The sequence below is a fragment of the Dermacentor variabilis genome, chromosome 2 (assembly GCF_050947875.1).
Source record: "Dermacentor variabilis isolate Ectoservices chromosome 2, ASM5094787v1, whole genome shotgun sequence".
Lineage (NCBI taxonomy): Eukaryota > Metazoa > Arthropoda > Arachnida > Ixodida > Ixodidae > Dermacentor > Dermacentor variabilis.
In genome coordinates, this window is record NC_134569.1 from 109,390,485 (window position 1) to 109,411,505 (window position 21,021).

Sequence of the window (21,021 nt, forward strand, 5' to 3'; positions counted from 1 at the left end):
AGTAGGTGACCGGCAGTACCCGACGAATGCCCAGTGCAATAAGCCATTGCGAGAGAAGAAACCAGAATAAACACAAGTGAGCAAGAGACCTTGACACCTATTCGTATGCGGTGAATGCCCAGGATAGCAGACGCTGCCGGCACGGAAGGCAAATAAGGAGCGAGCGAGAGAGTGTCATAATCGCGTTCGTGTATCTCTCGCAGGCACCATGGGCGTGCTAGCGCAGATCTCCGCCATCATCTGGAAGGACGTGTACGTGCAGCTCATCAAGCGGCACTACTTCATCGCGCTGGCCGAGATCTTCCTCGTGGTTCTCTCGTTCACGAGCATCGAGAACGACCGGCCCATCGTGCCGCCGGCGAAGTGCCCCAAGCTACCCTGCTTGCGCCTGACCGAGCCCACCGTGTACGAGGAACGCAACCTGAGTGGATTCCGCGCGCCGCAGCTGGTGAGCGCGCCACGGGAACGTGAGCGGGGTGATAGCTAAGCAAGGCGTGGAAAGTTTGCTGTGAAGCAGGTCTTACGGCTAACTGAAAGAGCTTGAGCAGGAGTGTAAAACTGTCGGTGTGCTTCTTTTAAATGCAAAGCTTCCTTTGAATGTGGCTTCGACTTTCCCGACATACACTGACGCTGTCCTGCACGCCGCGTCGAGGAGGTGGTTGAGAGCGCGTAGAATCTACATGCCAGTTGCGCGGGAGGAGGGATAAGGGACGTCAGAAGGCGTGCCGCGGTTTGGGTCTCTTCAACGAGCTATGGAAAGAAGAATGATGGGTGTAACGTTAAGGGGGGATAAGAAGAGAGCAGATTGGGTGAGGGAACAAACGCGAGTTAGTGACATCTTAGTTGAAATCAAGAAAAAGAAACGGGCATGGGCAGAGCATGTAATGAGGAGGAAAGACAACCGATGGTCATTAAGAGGTTACGGACTGGATTCCGAAAGAAGGGAAGCGTAGCAAGGGGCGGCAGAATGTTAGGAGGGCGGAGGAGATTAAGAAGTTTGCAGGGACAACATGGCCACAATTAGCTCAGGACCGGGGTAGTTAGAGGAGTACGGGAGAGGCCTTTCCCCTGCAGTGGGCGTAGCTAGGCTGATGATGATGATGACGATGATGGTGATGAATTAAAGGAACAGAAATAGGAACGAAAAATTCGAAAATCAGTTCCGCTTTACCATGCAGGGCCGCAATTTGCCCTTTTTAAAGAAAAAAAAATGGCTTTGGTGCAAAAATTCAGCAATCTTCTCCAACGAAGTAGCCATACACTCTTCCCACCATGCCGCCGATACCGTCACGAAACTAGTGACTTAGCAGCCTCCAACACCATTAACACTATTAAAACCTATTAACACACAACATAATTAACAAGCTGAACGTACGAACACGTCAAATCAAGCCGTGTCACACAGCGAAAATATTAATACCCGCCGTGGTTGCTCAGTGGCTATGGTGTTGGGCTGCTGAGCACGAGGTCGCGGGATCGAATCCCGGCCACGGCGGCCGCATTTCGATGGGGGCGAAATGCGAAAACACCCGTGTGCTTAGATTTAGGTGCACGTTAAAGAACCCCAGGTGGTCAAAATTTCCGGAGTCCTCCACTACGGCGTGCCTCATAATCAGAAAGTGGTTTTGGCACGTAAAACCCCAAAATATTATTATTATTATTAAAATATTAATCACTGACATTTAGAGGACTGCCCACTGTATATAGTTTGGCCACTACTGAATATCGCCACAGTTGCAGACCCACTGAAAAAAAAAAAAAAATGTCGCAGTTTCGCCCGAAAGCCGGATCATCCATATCGATAGAAAATTAGTAGACAGCTATAAGAAGTAAAGATAGTAGGTTTATTGGCCCTATAAACTAGTAAACATTCGCTTACTAACTAAACAAACCAGCACGGCGCCACGCGTGCACAAGCAATTGGGACGACGTTTCAACATTACTAGGCGTTCGTGTCGAGCCAGGAAAAGTGTTGCCGCAGATCTCGGAAACAGTGAAAAAAAAAAAAAGACAAGAGGAAATGCTCAGAAACGTAGCACTACCTTGTCAATCATTAAAAGAAAGAAAAAAAGACAGAATCAAAACAAGAACATATACATACGCTTTCTTTGTAGCACGACTAGCTTTCTCCCCGTAAAGCGGTAAATTGAATCGCAGCGTTAGTAAACGCACATTTATGGGAAAAAAGAACCGCAGCCTGTATGAAGAAAAGTTACTTAGATACCTAGAGAGAACTGCTAAGCTTCCTAAACCACGGAACAATCTCGCGTATACCAGCCATTAAAACAACATAATACATGGTTCAAGATGGCGATATTCAAGGACGTGATGTCGTATAGTACAGTAGCTAAGCACGCTCAGGAAGTATTCAGGTATCAAACAGCACACAGGGTACTCAGGCAGAACAATCGTTGACATTCTGCAAAATTATGACAAACACGAAGAACATAACACATGAAGAATACATGATATACCAAGGACGCAGGTTTTCTCATGCGAAAGGTTAACCCAGGAGAAAGAAATAACTGATAAAAAATTTTCAGTTTGGTTAGGACACCGATCCCTGAAGAAGCCATACTTTGAATGGAAACGACAATGGACAGTACTCTCTACGAAAGAGAAGCTCTATAAGTTCCGTATTTCACCAAACAAAAAATGCCCGAACTGCCCCCCAAAAGAAACTAGTCATGCACTGTTAAAGAGCTGTTCAGCCCGTCCAGTATGGAAGATGACGCAATGAACATTTAAACTCGAATGTTAAATACTAAAGTAAGCTTCGCTTACTTAATCCCAAAGAAGCAACGCTCTCCGCCACGAAAAAAAAAATATTGGGAAAGAGAATACTAGAGAAAGACGGCGAAGTGGTCCTTTTTAAAGCGCTGGTACACAGGATTTTTTCAAAATAATGGAAGGTAAACTAGAAATGCCGGTGACACCATACTGAGCAAAATAGAAATGACACAGAATAAATAAGAAAAATAATAGATAAACGTGATATTCAAAGAGTGCGATACAGATCTTGAATATAGTTGTATAATGTTGTAGATGAATGCATGTGGTTAAAATATATTGGCAAAAATAACCAATTTGTAATGTGTCGGCAACATAGTTACTATCTAGCAGATTGCGTTATTATGTGTAATGGTCGGAAAGAACTTAAGAAATATTTAGGTTGACGACATCATACAACGTTCATTAAACTTCCCAATTGAACGCAGTCTGGTTGAACGCAGCCTGGGTTGAGAGCCGTCACTAAAACCAGACAGCCATGACCACGCTAGTATGTAAAGAGCACCAAGCGCTGCTGCTTTCGAGCGGTGTCGTGAGCCAACAGACAAGACTTCTAAGGGTGTCGGAACTTGTAACTTCGGTATCTTAGATGTATAAGTTGTCAGATTCGCATACATCTGTGAAGTATTTTTCTTCTCCGTTACCGTGATACCCCACCTTGTATGTCTGCGACGCATTACATAGCCGTACAACTTAAACATGTTGATTTCGGTTGGAATGGCATTTCCCTGCGTTTTCTCTCGACCCCTATGGTCTTCTGCATAACACGCTGAAGTTGCGCATCGGGACGATGCTTCCGTTGGAAGGGAGGCAAATGCGGTTTCTGTTGTGTGGTAAGGACGACGACAAAAGGAACATGTTTGTACATAAAAAAAAAAACATAATGAAGAAGAGGAAGTCAATAGCGCGCGGTATTAAAAGACCGTCCTGGTTATTCTTGTTTAGCAGTGTTTTCGATCCCCGAGCTTTCGACGTCGCGACAATGCATTCACATCACGCGTGCAGCTTTTCAACCCTTCAATCGGTGCGCGGAGCTTAGTTTTATTTAAGGGCTTTTTGTTGTTCTTTTGGCCCCAGTGTAGGTTGGTATACGGGCGAAACAAAGTTGCCAATAAAACGGCCAGATACACTGCCAAGCCCTGGGGTGCTCGCATCATTTCATTTTGCCGAACTGGCGCGCTTGCGTCTTCGCAGATTATCTACCAGCCCAACACATCTCACGCGCGAGAGCTTATGGCGGCGGCGTTTCCATCCGAGCCTCCACAGATCGTCGGCTATCCAGACGATGAGTCCTTGTTACACGTCTTCAAGCGCGTCACGCCCGTGCCCAGGCGGGGCCCCGAGCAGCGCGTCGTGGCTATCCAGCTGCTGTCGTTCGACGAGAAGGAACACTTGCTACCCAGCGGCTACCCTCGGGACTTGAGGTTCATCCAGAGCATGTACGACAACCAGAAGTACCTGTCGCAACGCTTCAAGGGAATCTCTTCGTTCGAGCCGCTGCCGACACCAGTCACGCAGCGAGAGTCTCTGGCCTTCTGCCAAATGTCCCTGGCAAAGGGACACCTTTCTGTGCTACGGAAGCAGCTCAATTCGCCTCATCCGGAGTACACCTTCTCGACAAGCAGACTCCCCGACGGTCCTCTCCCCATGGACGCAAAGTGAGTGTCCCGATACGCTGCTATGCATGGCCGCTGCGCTTTGAAGAAAATATTTTTTTTTGAAATATCGTCTATAAGCGTTCAGCGTATGCTAGCCGGCGACTGTCGTGGGAGCTCAGTGATGTGGCCTCTGAGGTCGTCCTTCGTTGCTATCTCGGAGGCTACGCTTATTGCCAATGACTTCCAGCGGCTGAGCATGAGGTGGCGGGCTTTATTTTCGACGGCTACTGGGGGCGAGCTTCACCACTGGAAAAGCTGGCGCCACCGTCGGCGTGACGTGGCATGAGGATCACGTGGACACAGCGGTCACGTCGGCTGCTTCGGAAGCGCCGAAGCGAGCTGAGAGCGAAAGTTCTTTTAAGTCCCACCTGCGCTGCGGTTCTGATTAAGTGGTTAGGCTTCCCCCCCCCCCCCCCCCTTTGGTGTCTGCTTGACAATATTTGAAAGCACTGTAATAGGTAGCGGCTGCCTTTGGAGGCGTGCAGCATAGTAGGCTAATGCTCGGTGCCGCAGGCCCGGACGTACGCCACGGAGCCCAGTGTAAGCCATATATTCGCATGTAGCCGCAGGACAAGAAGCTGCGTGAAGCTTGGCTCGCGAAGCTTAGAACCGGCAAGCAGCCATCGGCTACAACTCGGGTATGCAGCAGGCACAGACGCGAGGAAGATTTCTTCTACGGCGCTGGGGCTGCGATGTTCGGTGATTAGCAGAAAACGTGCCCTGAGACGCTCGCCCGCGCCCGCTGCCCGGCTAAAGTCACCATGGTTTGGTCTACGAATTTGTTGATGCTAGGTACTGGCAAGTTCACAGGAATGAAAATGGAGCGGTAAGAAGCACATCAAAAAGAGGTACGGCACATGGTCATGTTTGTGTTATGAATTAACGCATTGAATTACGAAAAAGAAGCAGCGGGAAATAGCCCACTGAGAATACCGATAGACATACAGTGCGAAGCATCTTGAGAAATAATATTGAAACGCCGAAGAATTTAGAAAAGAAAATTGAATCGTCGTGACGGCACATCACAGTCGCCGTAGGAGTCGAAATCTATAACGAAATTATTTTTGAACAGCTCTGACAGCGTCCACGCCACAAGGGTTGATTGTGTACTGTAAAATGCGCATATTTTGCGGCCTAAAGCTCACGGCACGGTGCGAAAACTCACTCCCAGCGAAAGCGAAACATTGTGCGCGGACATGCATGCAGACGCGCATTCGGTCGCTGCGAAACCGTGCGATCGCTGCATTGAGGCTTCATTCTGTTATGCTCCATTTGGTTATACAGGCAGCCCACTCTAAGGACATATTTCACATAGTTTTCTCTCAGCGTTTGCCTACACCTTTCATGCAAGAAGCCGGTTCGGGAGACATCGCCGCGACCACACGCATTGGCGTTCACTGTACGTATTCGGTAAAGATAGAGCGTCTGTAAACGATTCTGTGCTTTTAGTTTGCCCAACATTATTTCGACAGTAAAAAAAACTTTCCTCGTTTTGAAAGTACGTACAGAAATGTCCAGGAGGGCTGCCGCGCGGTGTTTTTATTGAGCCTCGTAAGCCAAACCTATGAGGAGCGCGCCGCATGATCCCTCATACTACGCAAGGGAGGCGCTTCCGACAGATGGCGACTCCTTAAGTTCTCGCCCCACGCTTAGAGTGTGCTAGAAATAGAGTGTGGCCAAAGCGGCAGGTCCGCGTGCGGCCTTTGCGGCGAGCAGCCGAACCGCGGCGCTGCGGTGGCGTAACCGAGGTGCTGCCTGCGCTCGGGTTATGGCGCGGGAAGCAGCGGCCGTCGGCTACGCGCTGTAATCTTTTTCGCTTTCAGTTGGTACGCGAGCCACTTGCAGGCTATTTATTTTTGGTGGTGCGGCGACACATGGGGGTGCTTAAACATTCGTTACACGTTGTATTAGTGCTCTGACATCGAGATTGTGCAAGAACGATTTGCCAGACGGAAGCGTGCGAGGGACCGGTTACGTACGACCTGACCACGCAGAGGAACTTAAAGAGGCCCTGGACCACTTTTTATCGAAGTGGAAAAATACGTTTGAAGTGAAAATAGGCTATTTCAGAACCACCTTGCCGCAAGAAGTACTTCAATACGTTCAGCAGAAGTGGAGTTATCGGCAGTCAAACACGGCCTCAGCTGTGCTACTCTTCCTCCTCCAATGCCGTGCACTGCGAAGGCTACGCCGAAGACGTCACCGTGGCGCGCAGTTCAAATTTCCGATTTGGTGCCTATGCCGCGCTAAACGTAAGCCAAACGCGGCTGTCTTCAGAGAGCCGCAGGGCGCTTAGCCGCTGGACTCTGCGCGGCACCTGGTGGCGGCCGCGGTGTCGCCGAGCACCGCGACCAATAGCAGCCGCGTATTGTAGTGTGCTTTATGACGAAATAAAGCAGACAGAAAAGAGCGAGGATCATGAGGTTTTCGAAACGAGAGCGTTTGAGAGAAAGGTGACTTCACGCTCCGCTTGCGAGCTCCACGGACCGCTTGCGACAGCAGAACTTGGCCGAGATGTTCATAAGAGCGTATGCTACCTGCAGACTATGTTATTTCACTAAGCCCGAGGGGTGGTTCAGGGCCCCTTAAAAAAAAAGCGCGCAAGAAGAGCAACGAAAACAAAAAAGCTATTCGCGCAGTCTTTCGGACAAATATGCTTATGCGCAGGGATGGCTCTACTCACCTCCGTTACGTTTTACGTCACGGTCGTCTTTGCTTTGTTGCTATATAGAAGCGCAGTACGATTTTATACGAAACCTGTTAGCTCATGGCCAGCAGCGTTTCAAGCAAAGAAGACAGAAAGCGCCCGCCTAATTAAGGGAAACGAGAGAAAGAGATACCGTGGCGCGGTGAGCAATTAATGTCATTTGATTTTGGGTTGGAGATTGCGTGCAGAAAAAAGCTTCGTCGTGCCCACACGGAGCTCGGAATAAATGCGAACAAAATGTAGAAACTTAAATGGCAGACAAACGCACTTACTAACACTACAGGTATCCTATAACAAGAACCTTAATTGGTGATACTGAAATAAACATATATATGGAAATATAAATGGCGGCATTCTTGTGGCACATGCTAGAGTGCCAAGTGAAAATACGGTAGGATAAGCGCCAGCGCCGAACATGAGATTTCAAGCACTCGGAAGTAAACTAGTCAAGGATAAAGCCCAGACTATCAACAATATATATTCTATATATAGAAAGCTCTTCGCAGCACCGGGTCCGATTAACGTATAAAACGAGAAAACGCATGAACACAACGAACATGTACAGCCTTTGCAAAAACAAGCGTGTTGGTCCCAAATTCTGACAGCGGCATGTCGCTACCGCAGATCTTCTGGCTCTGGAATATTTACCGCGGCAGAGTGTGAATATGTGGTTATGAAAGGGTTCGAGCTCTGCGGATACTGCAGGAGGCCGACTGGTCATCCCGAAGTCAGCTGGGGCTAATCGCGCAACGTCATCCTCGTTTACGCATATACAAAGGCTGTACGTCAAAGAGACATGTTAATAAAACGTGCATGGGACCGCTTAACTATAATGATTGTAATAGATTGAGCAAGGTTTAACTGCAATAAAAATATCCGAGTCGCACGTGCAGCGGCTCAACTTCGGGTATTTCGCAGATTCGCGGTGCTTCAGCGTGAGCCGGTTCAGGGACTTCGCAAATAATTGGATACGTGTAGTCGCGCGAAAATCGAATCATTTTCGCAGCAGTTAGCGAGTGAGCGCCAATGGAGAGGACGACCCGCTTTTTCTTCACGCTTTTTCTGACGAGCGCAGTAGATCACGCTTTCAGCTCAAGACTGAATAGCTTGTGAAAAAAGTTGGCCCGTCCGATTGAACGGTGCATCACGTCACGTACCTAGCATATGCGCACCGTCTCCCCCCCCCCCCCCCCCCCCCCACCTCCCCTAGTTTCCATGAGGCCGAAGACAGGAAACGAAATGAACGGGAGACTAATAAACTGAACCTTACCTCTTTCTGCCCGTACACCTTTCATTCTGCCCGTACACCTTTCTGCCCGTACACCTCCTCATTCGTCCCTCGCAAAAACATCCAACATTGAATAGGATGTTCATAAAATCATTGCATGGATTTATGAACCGCAATTTGCAGTGCACTTATGGCGTACCCGCAACTTATATGACGCATATATAAAGACAATAACTTTGCTAATTACCGAAGTAAGGTCATTCATAAACAAATAAATAACAAATGTGACAAGACTGAACCTTGTAGGGCACCTGCTGTGACTGGTTGCCTACTACTAATACCTTTCTTACTGCCCATAACCGCCTGCGACCTGCCATACAAATAATCAAGCGGACCATCATAGAAAGGCCCTCTGAAGCCCAAAACAAAATAACATTTTCCATCAAAATTTCGTGTTTTACAGTTCCAAAAGCTTTTGTGATATGGAAAAACAAAACACAACAGCTTCTTTTCAAACGATGAGTACATTTCAACGGCATACTCTCCTAAGAATGAAACGACGCTTCTATTAGCAACAGATCCAAATTACTAAGAACAGAAAAGATTACGGAAAGAGGATGTCATACATTAAAGTAGGAACCTTTCTCAAATTTGGGACAGTATGGGCACAATAGAAATGGACTTGTAATTTTCAGCATTATGTCTTTGACCTCCTCTATGCAGCGGCTTAACATTTGCAGTCTTTAATGTTCCCGGAATGAATGCGGTAGTTAGAAAACCACATAACAAAAAAAAAAAAGAGAATGTCGGCTAGTGCATCAAAATGTATTCCCAGCGTACAGACGGATGATCCGTCTCTTGTCGACGGCTTGGTAAGTGAAAAAATTAAATTATCCGCCTGAGGTCTACTTTTGCTAGCGTAGGCAAAAAAGCAGAATCCGGTACAGATTGCTCGAACAATATCAGCACCGCTACTTTCATCATGGGCGAAAAAACATGAGGATTTAATGTCCTTTCACCAAGTCGTCTGTATTCACTATAATTTACCAACTGGTCTATTTTACTTCATACGATCCAGCGAGCATACGTAAATAAATTGAACATTATTTACTTCCATGTTAAGCCTGTTTAACATGCAAGCGGCAACCATCGCGGGAGCCAATCCCCTCTCCCATAACCCGTTTTTCGAGTGGTGCGCTGAGGTGATAGAAATGTTTGGAAAACTTCGCGAGCAGCGACAGCGGCGAGCAGTAGTGGAGCGTCCGCGCGCGGTAACGCAAGGAGCACGTGACAGATGTGGTGTCGTCGCGCGGGGGATCTCGCGCGCTCGAACTGGTGACACTTGTGTAGGTTACGACAACCAGTGAATTGAATTCTGGGTTTTTTTTTTTTTTGACGTGCCAGAACCACGATTTGACTGAGGCGCGCTGTAGCGGGGGACTCGAGATTAATTTTGACCATCTAGGGGATCTCTTACGTGCCCCCAATGCGCGGAACCGCGGCGTTTTTGCATTTCGCCGCCATCGAAATGAAGCCGCCGCGGCCGGGATTTCAACCCGCGACCTCGTGCGTAGCAGCGCGACGCTATTGATTTAGCAGCGCGCTAAATAAGCTGTGCGCGTTATCTTTACCTTATTTCTTTTTTTTTGTGTGTGCGTGTCGCCCCAAGTGGGCAGGGATACAGAGGACGAAACGGCAGTCCATGTTTGTCGTGCGCGGTGCACTGAGCTGTTTTTCTTCTGTTTCATTGCATGTGTAGGGGTGAGTGCTCAAACTTTGGCTTTGCGCTACTGCGACTAAAACCTAGCCCAGATGTACTAGAAGAACCGAGAGGCTCCTGCCTTTCTGCTCGAACGTCTTGAGGAGAAAAGAGGACGAGTGTTTCGATAAAAGCCAACAAAGCCTAGTTCGCATGTATGTGGCACGGGTGGCACCCGGAATGCCTGGCGGCCTTCAGGAACGAGAGCGGCAGACAGACCCATTTTGTACTCGTTTCATTTCAAGTTTTGATGCTATCCTATTCGGCCGCACAGTTCTAAAGGCCTGTAATTGATCGAGGCTTTTAGAACAGGAACTGGAACAGAAGTTACCATGGGTAATAATGACAGTATTTTTACAGAAACAAGTGAAGAACTGAAGCGGCTCTTGGAGAACAACTAAATCTGCATCTCGCACGCGCTGAAACATCAATCATTGAACCGTGCAGTCGCTTGCGCGTGAAACAGGCTTTAGGAAGGAAATGGGAAAGCGCAGAAGACGATCTTGTAAAGATGAACAAACGTCTAAATAGAAAAAAAAAATAGTCTTCAGCATGATCTAGACGATTGCTTTACGCATATCTGCTACGTTTCGCTGGTCGTCCGCGTCGTCTCGCTGTTTTCTATCATATACGGTATGTCATGTTTTACATTTGTCATGCCACAGCTTACTCACTATAGTGCTTCAGTCGCAAAGAATACGCGCGCAATGAATGACTGCAATAGACGCATGAGTGCGGACTACTTCAAGGGCAAATATTCAGTCGTGGAAAGAACGACTAATATTCCTGGCGTTGACAACACACAAAGGCGTACTTTTTGCGGCGAGTCACCGAAGTTTTATTTGCCGTGACGTGAAAGTTAAGAGGAGCCGCATTGTCGCGTGAAGGGTTAATAGCGACAAAAGAAAATAATAACCAAGCTCTTACCAAACGCCCGCCGCTTCCAGAGCGGAGACAGTCTTCGGGGTCTCGCACAGCAATGCGTCTGGTGGCCGCTCACCGAAAAAAGCCAGAGGCTGCCTCACGTATCCGTGCGCCGTTTTGTCCACTCGCCCAGTACCGCCTAGAAACTCGACCCACGGTCAAACTTGAGCGTGTGTGCGCATAAGAGCTCGCTACCCATCACGGTGGCGCATTCTGGCTATAGGTTTACACGAGTCCGCTCCAGTGCGGTCGAGTCGGCATGTCGGAGCGAAAACTGTTCATGTAAACGTTCATGTAAACGTTCATGTAAACGGGTTCATGTTCGGGTTCATGTAAACGTTAGTGGGTGGAGCTAAGCGACCAACGAGGCAAGTTCTGTCGACCTGTCTACAAAGGGTAGCTTGACTCGCCGAACCTGCTTAGCAAGACGCATGTAAACGTGGCTGGATTGGCATGAGTAGTGTCGACGTTAGACTCGACCAACTTGCGTTAATCATGTAAACGAAGCTTCCGATGGGGGTTGCGGTACACCCTCGTGATGGGAGGGGGGGGGTACATTGGACGACAAGTTAAGGAGCCCCAGGTGGTCGAAATTTGGCTAGGCGGCCCGCTTTGGCGCCTCTGACAGACGTTGCTTGCTTTGGGATATGATACACTGCCACACAGTACCTTATTTTGTAGGCAACGACTATAGAGCACTCAAGCATTGTCCTCGCTGGTCGTGCGCAGTCTGCACTCCATTGAACTCGGGGCCGCTAAATTGGGACCAGCATTGAAAAAAACTGCGCAATATCTAACGTTCCTTTTTTTTTCGGAACCCGTGTGACGAAGTCACAATTTCGCCTTGCGCATGTGCAAGCTGTTCGCAAAAAAAAAAGCACCAACAAAAGAAGCTGACACTTTTGTTTCCGTTTCCTTTCCGGCGCTTTCCATCTGCTCTCACAAGTGCGATTTTGCTATATTTTGCACGGTGCTACGTGGAACACAAGATGGATATTAAGTCGCGATCATGGCACATTCTGGAGAAAGGTGTACAAATGCCAGGGTACTAAGAGCAGTACTTCATGTTTGAAAGTTTCAGGCATGGTGCGCGGTCGCAGGTGCTGCACAAAAAAAAAAAACAGTACGTGGCGCTGACCCATAGCAGTAGCGTGTTTGCGATAGAGGAGGCAGTGGGGAGGCCATCCCTAATTTTGAATACATAAGGTTCTGCCAGTCAGACTTTGTTTTTTTCCAATGCTCCTCAGTCTCTGCCGAGCTTTTTTTTTTCGCGTATACGTTCAGTGAGGTTTCATGCCACATGTCTGTTGTTTTGTTGTCCCTTACCCGTATTTCGGCACTTGGTAACAATTCGCACGGGCGGGCGGACCTGCCACACCTGCAATGGCCATGGCTGGCCTTAAGTATATACTTCTTCCCGGTAGTATGTTATTTTTCGCGTGTGGGTTCAACGGAAACTTAATGTAGAGACTGGATCTTCTTCTTCGCCTTCTTCTGATTCAGAATTTAGAAGCCCTTCATAACTACCTTCGTCTGCCAAAACGCAGAGGGACCTGCCACACTGGTTTGCCATGACAGCCCTTCCAAGAAAGCAGGTCGCTCTAACAGAAGCTCAGACGCTTGCAACGCTTGCTTTACCTGTAGCCAGAAAATTGCCTTTCATGTTTTGTTGTGTGTTTACGTGGTTAGATGGCACAACAGGTGCACAGTTCTTTTTTTTGTACGAGTGATTTTTAGAGAGTCGCAGTGAAAAGGTTAACGTACACTCACACCTACGTGTACAAGAGGGTAGCTGAAAACAAGACCTGCTTATTGCAGCTGCAACGTGATATGGAGAGACCAACATTCCCATCATCCACCATTAGACGCCAAAAGCTTGATATTGGTCGGTGCTCGCACTTACCGTCTCCCTTTTGAATGTATCGGCTGCTTTTCTTGAGTTCCGTGGGGGCGTGCTACAGACGGATCCATTATTTTGTCAGTAAAATAAGACCACGTGGAATAAATGCAATTTGGTATTTCATATCGATGACATGCACCACGACGTACCCATTCGACACAAAGTAATAAAATAAAAATAAAACAATAAAACGCGCGACTATCGAGGGGCACGTTTCAGCTGACGTTAGCCTGTGTGACCATTCGCTTTTGTTTGCCCTGCACAGTGCACTGCTCGAGGGGGGAGAAACGAATTAAGATGAATTTCGGGGCTTTGGGTGCAAACAACCACGATCCGATTATAAAGTACACTGCGGTCGGAGGCTCGGGATTAATTTTGACCGCGTGCGGTTACTTACCGGGCAACTATAAATCTAACTACGCGAGCGTTTTTGCATTTCGCCCCCACCAAAACGCAGCCACCGTGGTCACGAACGAACCTGCGGTATCGGGCTCAGCAGCGCAACCCCGCAGTCATTGAGCTACGGCGACGGGTAGTAGCAGTTCATCAGTTTCTACCTACTGACGTGAACGTAGAGGAATACGCGCAGAAAAACGGTTGTTTTTAAAGCAGGTCCTTGGAAAGCTTTCTGAGTAGTAACCACAGATAACGGCTTCTGGCAGAGGTTGTCAGTGGTGACAAAGAAATCCCAGGTAGATGTTAGTGTAAAATTGTGCCATTTCTCAGCACTGAAAGACTTGGCTTTGCTTATATGCCGTCTATTGGTATTGTCATGAATGACTATGCATATAATGAGAGTGCGTGACTTTGCGTGCACGCCATGTCGCGGAGGTTGTTTGTGGCGACGAAATCGTTCGCTAAATAGACCGGAGGACGTCCTGCAGGTGACGACAAAGCCAAGGTGAGCTAACGCTATCGACAAGCGCGGAACAACAAGAGCCTGGGCGTTATCGCGGTCGTTCTTTCCATTAGCTTCCGCAGTGCTCAGCAAAGTGTGGCTGCCACTTGCAAGCACTGCAAGCTATAGTCTATAAGGTGAATGGAAAAAATTCAAGTTGCACTAGCAAGATCTAAACGCGTTGTTGGTGTGTAGGCGAAAGAGTATAGTGCTGATAGCAGAATACTGTCTTTACGCTACTCCATTGCCGCTAGAATAAGATTATTTTTTGTTTTAGCAAAAATGTTTAAAGGGAAGCTGAAGAGTTTTCCAGAAGAAATGAGTGAAGAGCTGTACGTAACGGTTTTCAACCCTCCGAATCCGAATATCGCATCGAAATTGAGCGAAAGAAGGCGCAAACAGGTTTTATTTCGACGAAAAGTGCAGCAGCAGACTCGGGCAGCTCGCGCGCCTCGTTTCCGCCTGTGATTGGTCGGGCGCCTCGTGACGTCAACATTGGTGTTCGTCCGCACCGGCCGCTGCCACCACACATGTAGCTGGTGCAAGGTGGTTTGACGCTGTGGTTTGATGAGACGGTAATGGTCAATTTCGAGAGCTTGCGTTTCTCTAAGGAGTTCGGCGTTACTCCCTACGTGTATACGTAGGCGGCCTTTCCAAGAAGCAAAAGATGCGGGTAGCGAGCAGTACTTTCGACGCGAACGAAAGCGAAGTGTTAGCACCTCCTCTTGTTAGAAATATTCTTTGGTATGTCTTTTGCAAAGCTGTGTTCAGCGATCCAGTGAGTTCGTTTCCGGGCAAACAACTGTAGTGTTATGTTCCTGCATGCCTCCTCGTGGAAAGTAAGGGGGGATGCGATCGTCGGCATTTGTGCCCTGCCCCAAAGCTGTCGGCAATCTACACAGACGGTTTGCATGCGGGAAAAGTTTTCCGGCTCTTGTAGCACGTGTAGTGGCCTTCGTCAGCGCGCCATCCGCACGCTAATCGTAACCGGAGCCGTAAAGGCGGCGAATTCCGTCGGCTACGTGAGACACCCGCTTTCTCTGTGCGCGAGAGGGAGCGCAGCGTCCTGGCGTGTGCCGGCTTTCAAACACATGAAACCTTTACACTTGCACTGCATTATGGTAGCTGCATGTTGGCTGTTTCACAACACGCGTGCGAATAGAAAATTAACGGCGCTTTGCGACCAAACCTGCGTCAAGGGTGGGAAATGAACATGTACCTTCCGTTCAGCGTGCTAACACGAAGGTGCTAGCAATAAATCAAAATCCAGGTTTGGACGGGTTCGTGTTTTCATAAGGTCTTCCAAGACCAGTTACCATCCGTCCGCCCGCACCCGTACCGCCTTTGTGCGTTCGTTGCCCCGACCTTTTCGCGCTGCGTTTAGAAAGCCTGCTAGCAGAAAGTCGTACTCTCACTCATTCACGCCTTATTGATAAGCTCTGGTAGTAACAGTCGTCACGGAAGTGGTTAGAGCACAGCACTGTTGTTCTTGAGCGCTTGAATTTCTTTCGATTCCCAGCAGCCTCCCACTTAGCTTGAAGCTGCTTGTCTTGCGGGGAGTAATGGAACATCGTCGCGGCCGCTGGTGTTTGTGCAACCGTAAACTGCACAGAATGCCGGCATGATCGGCCCATCACTTCAATTGATGCTGCGCACGTCAACTACCACTCTACATACACACAAACAAAGGAATGCAGGCTCGAGCGAGGCAGATTATGACGGCATGCACGTTGAAACAAGCGCGGTCAGGCACGGTCGCGGAGACTGCGAAGGAGCGGAACACCAGTGCTGACGTCACTACGGCGCGGTTTCCGGTCTCCGCTCGCATCGTCAGCGTCAGCAGCAGCGCGCGGCGCTGGACGGGGGGCGGAGCGACAGCGCAATTTTAACCTGCGATTACGTCGTTCCTAAGTAAAAAAATCCCGCCCAAAATTTTACGTGCATGGTTTATAAGGTTCCCGCATCCGTAGATGAGCATCTTATTGATTTTGACAGACTGTTCAGCTTCCCTTTAACAAGATGTACACCCCACTTGAATGCGCTCGTAGCGGGTCAATACCAGTAGAGCACTGTAGTACGTACACGCATCTTTGCGTTCCACGTATACAGCTATTTAAAAGTAAAACGCTTCAGGGCCGCTATCACATGGCTCAGAATTAGTCCAAAAGAACGACGCTTTGATCACGTACATTTGGTTCGGCGATTGAACATTATAGTTTTTCACTGAAGTGTTTTATTTATATTTTATTCTATCGTGGGGGCAATTGCTTAGGATGCTTAATATCTGGTAAACATACTTCTGTCAGACTTTCATGTTTTGTTGGAGAGTCAGTGCACCTGTCTTACACGACTGGGCGACTCTTCTTCATTGATAAAACTTAAAATACACAATATAAGAAATTCCAACCGTTGCATGACGCCGGACACCAACCAGGGTGCCGTGCGCTCCCGTAACGTTTAAAGGATTCCTACGGAACTCAATCGTGTCATATGCCGTTTCACTCCGCATCGCAGGAGTGGCTACAGCTTAACCGCACTCCGCGCCGGTCTCGGCTACATGGTCCCCTTCTGCACGCTAGTGGCCCGGCTCGTCGAGGAGAACCAGAGCGGTATGCGCGAGAAACTGCGCCTCGTTGGACTGAACAACGCAGTCTATTGGCTCGGACATTTCCTGGCCTCGTTGTTCATAGGCATGGTCGCTGTCCTTTGTAACATGACCCACATGCTGTTTGCTCCGAACTGGCACAGCGACTTTCACATCACGTACCTCATGGGAATCGACAAGCTGGTGGTCTTCATCTCCTTCTTCATATTCACGCTGCTGTACATGCTGAAGGCGATGTTTATATCGCTATTCTTCACCAATGCAACGGCGGCTGTGGTGTTCGCGATGGCTTACTGGCTAGGAATATATCTCGTGCCCTGGTTCGCGTTGGAGAAGCTGGAGGGCTATGCCGCCGACTACATTAGCCTGGGACGCATGTCAAAGCTGCTGACGTCGGTGTCGCCCTGTATGGGTCTTCACTGGTGCTTCAGAATTCTCGGATGCGCCGTGATTACCGGTGAGTGACTTCTGTACAAGCGTAACAAAATGTAAGTTCGCCGCCTCGGACAACTTGCTTTATTATCACATGGTAGCCGCCCGTGCTGGAGACGTGTCATCAGCCCCGATCTCCACTCGTAAATTTCAGGTTTCTTTTTAAGATATTTGCTCGCTGCAGAGGTCGTTATCAACCTTGTTTTCGTTTGACATCTTCATGTTTGGAATTTTTCCTTGTATCCACTACACATAAGGAAGGCGAAAGGCAGCTACCACGCTTTAAGTAATAGCAGCGACTTTATTTTTATGATGTAGTCAAAGTTTTTTCAATTGTTGAACTCCGTGCATTTTGATATTCGTGTCAATAGCCAAATAGTCTCAAATATTGAAAGTGGTTGAGCGTTGGCGATCTTGATAAGGTTCTTAATGCCCCCTGCATTTGATCCCCTGACCAATTCATTCATTCATTTACTTTGTTTAATCATGGATATGGCATGTCTTGGTGCACGGATCGCATTAATTAACTAGTTTCGTTGCTTGACGCGCACCGAATGTTCAGCGCACGGGCAATGTTGGAGTTCGCCTCCTATAGAATGCGGCTCGCGGTGTTTCTGGCATTGAACCATCTGATCACATGAACAGGAACGGAATGACATAGCCATGCACGGGACAAATTATTTGGCGTTAAAGTTGCTCGGAGACCACGCCAAGGCGTAGCGGTGGCCCGCGCCGTACCACGCATGACTATCGGTTCACGCGTGCGGTTTATAAGCACACTCTAGATCCCGAAATTTCTACTTCCTATAGGTTTAGGCTCTTCATGTAATACCACGGCTATCGAGAAGTAAAGGGCAAGGGAAAACAGATTACACTCTCCGTGCTAGCACGTTTCTAGGTCACAGCAGTCGATGCACTCGTAGAGTAATGTATCCCGGCTTTAAGAATTCCTTATTAAAGAGCCGGTGGCTCAGTTTTGTGCTGCCTGAAACTGGCAAATGCAGGGTGGTACAAAATGTTTTTCGTCTGTTTTCAGGCGAAGATTACACCTTTCAAATGGTGAACAAAGAGGTTCTCGGCCTCGACAACGTCAAGATGATCGAAATATGGATCGTGATGTTGGCGCTCACTGTTTCAGTAGCCATCATGATTTGGTACTTCGGAAACGTGCTTACATGGGCTCTCGGCGTACCGCTGGAGCCATGGTTTCCCTTCACAATCAAGTATTGGCTACCGGGCGCCCAGGGGAGCGTGGAGGTGTTCGAACCAAAAGAACCGGATGGTTTCCGCTTCCAGAAGTACCCGCCGAATGATGCATCTGTGACAGTGAGCCAGCTTGAGTACGAGCGCAAGGAGAAGCATATTCTGCGCGACACAAATTTCAAAGCTTACCACGGTGAGATCTTGGGCATCGTTGCCCCAAATGGAGCAGGTAAAACGAGTCTCTGCAATCTGCTGACCGGCTACTCGCTTCCGAGTGCGGGCCAAGTGATGGTCCTCGGTTACGACATGATGCTGCAGACGGACCTAGCAAGGCGGCACATTGCTTACGTCCAGCAGCGCGACGTGCTCTTTGCGGATCTGACTGTTTTCGAGCACCTTCTGTTTTTCGGCTCCATGAAAGACGAGGCATGGGCCGTGCTAGACAAGCAGGTCGCTCAAGTGCAAGAAATGCTCCAGCTAGAACCAATCATGAACGTCCAGTGCAATAAGCTGGACAGGTCTCAAAAGAAAATCCTGAGTCTTGCCGTTGCACTTGTCACCTGTCCAAAGGTTTTGATTATGGACGAAGTCATGGTCAAAATGTACCCCGCGACAAGAAAGGTAGCCTGGAACGCACTGATTGCCCTTAAGAGCACCATGTGCATCATTGCTGCCACGGCAAACGTGTACGAAGTCGACACGCGAGCCGACAGGCTCACTGTGTTTGGCTACGCAGCCCACAAGTGCTACGGCACCACATCCTTTATACAGAGGCGTTACGGCTGGGGATACACCGTAAAAATAGTCAAAAGCCCACATTTCCGCGGAAGTAACGTCCTGGCTGCCGTTCGTCAGATAATACCGGATGCTCACGTGCTCCAAGACCAAAAAGCCTTTGCCGCAATTGGCCTGGGACAACACACGGACTACACGCCTGTGGCATCAGTGCTCAATAGAATCGAGGCTGAACAGAGGTCATTCGGCATAACCTCTTTCACAATCAGCGTCGTCACGATGGAAGACATCTTTTTCCGCATCGTGCTCGAAATGGACTCTGGTGACTATCAGTACAAGGCGAACATGGAAAAGGCGATGGGCATAGACGTGAAGAAGACTGCTGCCGTCGATGAACACGTGGACTATACCATGGCCAATCTTACCGTTGATACGGAAGACCTGGGCGGCATTGTCGAAGGTGGCGAGAAGTATGAGTCGTCCATCGAAATTCAGCAGCATGTCAAGGCAGTTTATGACCTTAAGCCTTCAAAGCCCACTTGGGTTCAGGTGTTTATGGCCATGATAATCAAGCGTCGTCAATACACCTGGCAAACACTGGCGCTGCCCATGTTTTGCTTCATTGTGCCCACGGTTATTCTCGTGCTGCGCGGTGAGCTCGAGACCATCGCCGGTCCGCGTGTGTCGGTCGAGTTCTCTGCCGACAACTTCATCTACGACCTCCGCAGCTTCGAAAAATCTGACCAAGTTTTTGTCGCCTACGACAATGCCTCTGAGGCAGTGGCAGAAAGCGGCTTCGAAAAGTACGTCCGGTCTCACAAGTTTCCCGTAAAGAAGGTGCCGAACATGGAAAAGTTCTTGGAGGGCGAGAAGAGAGGCCGCACCGACAAAGTAAAGTACGTCTTTGGAGCCGAATTCGCCTCCCACAAGACCGAGCCGACTACGCGCAAGGCCGTTGCCTGGTTTAGTGGCGACGCGTACCACTCACAGTCGCTGTCACTCAACGTCATTTCCACAGTGCTGCTGCGCACAGTGACCAACGACAGCAAAAGCGAAGTACTTGCCGTGCTGCGACCGGTGAAAAAGGGCAAGAAATTAATCGCATCTAGGCGCCTGAAAAACGCAAAGCATGCGGCGACCCTCGGGGACATCATATCTTCGAGGCTGACCAATTTTCTTTTGCTTCCGGCTGGCATTTCAGTGGCCACGGCCAGCTTCATTTTCTTCCCAATGGACGACCGCGTGAGCAACTCTAAGCGCATGCAGTTTGTGTCCGGTGTGTCGCCAGTGGTCTACTGGCTGGCTAACTATGTTTGGGACATGTTCATGGCAATGGTGGGGCTGATGTGTATGCTGTTCCCTGGCTTCCTCTTCTACCAGCACTTCGGGAATTACGGTAAGTCATCCGGGTGGCATTGCTTCTGTTTTGCGGCTCCTGGAAAGGTACCGCGCATAGAATTAAGACTGCGTTCGTTGTAAGCAGCGCGCAAGCGGACGACCAAGGAAGAACGAGCGGGACAAGGCTCATCCGCCGTGTTCTTTCTTAGCCGTCGTCTTCCATTTGCGCGCGGCTTACGATGTGTCACTTTCAACTTGCCCGCTTCAGTGTGCTGCTGAAGATTATCTCGTCAAAGGTTACTTTGTTGTTTTGAACGACAGCAATTCATTGATTGGTTTGCTAGCAATGGGGGCCGAGCTGCAGGCGCCTTCGACTATATCAGCTCTGAAACGTGACATTTTCTTAGCACCGTATGCTGGCATTTGCACAGTAGTTTCCTTTGGCACAGAGGCCTTTTTTTTACGTCTGGTGTTCACACGGCAGCGAGACGTTAGCAACAAATTACTGAGAACCTAGCAGTATACCTGATGTTTTATTTATACTTTCAGTGCTGCGATATTGTTCTTATGAAGTTAACGTGTCGATTGCGCATTCGAATACGAATTGGCAATGAATGCGGAATCATGTCTACATGATGATGATGTTGATGGATGATGTAGAGATGACGATTCCGCGCCATGGTTTCGGAAGGGCAGAGACTGCCACGCAAATATTATTACAGGCAAAGTTGCCCCTGTAGTATTTCAGCAACCATGCGATTCATGGACATAGGACATAATATCTTCCAATTGTTTCGCAGGCTGTCATTAAAAATGCAGATTGGAATTTCTTATTCTGCGTGCC

At 48.7% G+C, this 21,021-nt stretch overlaps 1 protein-coding gene across 1 annotated transcript in view; it reads left to right on the forward strand.

Moving 5' to 3' along the window:
* Positions 1-208: 208 nt before the first annotated feature.
* The window catches only part of LOC142570397 (phospholipid-transporting ATPase ABCA3-like), a 34,206-nt gene continuing 13,393 nt past the window's right edge, over positions 209-21,021 (forward strand). The window contains exons 1-4 of the mRNA XM_075678785.1: positions 209-448; positions 3,985-4,448; positions 16,379-16,926; positions 17,938-20,235. Coding sequence (XP_075534900.1) covers positions 209-448; positions 3,985-4,448; positions 16,379-16,926; positions 17,938-20,235 — 3,550 coding nt within the window. The remainder of the gene's footprint in view (positions 449-3,984; positions 4,449-16,378; positions 16,927-17,937; positions 20,236-21,021) is intronic.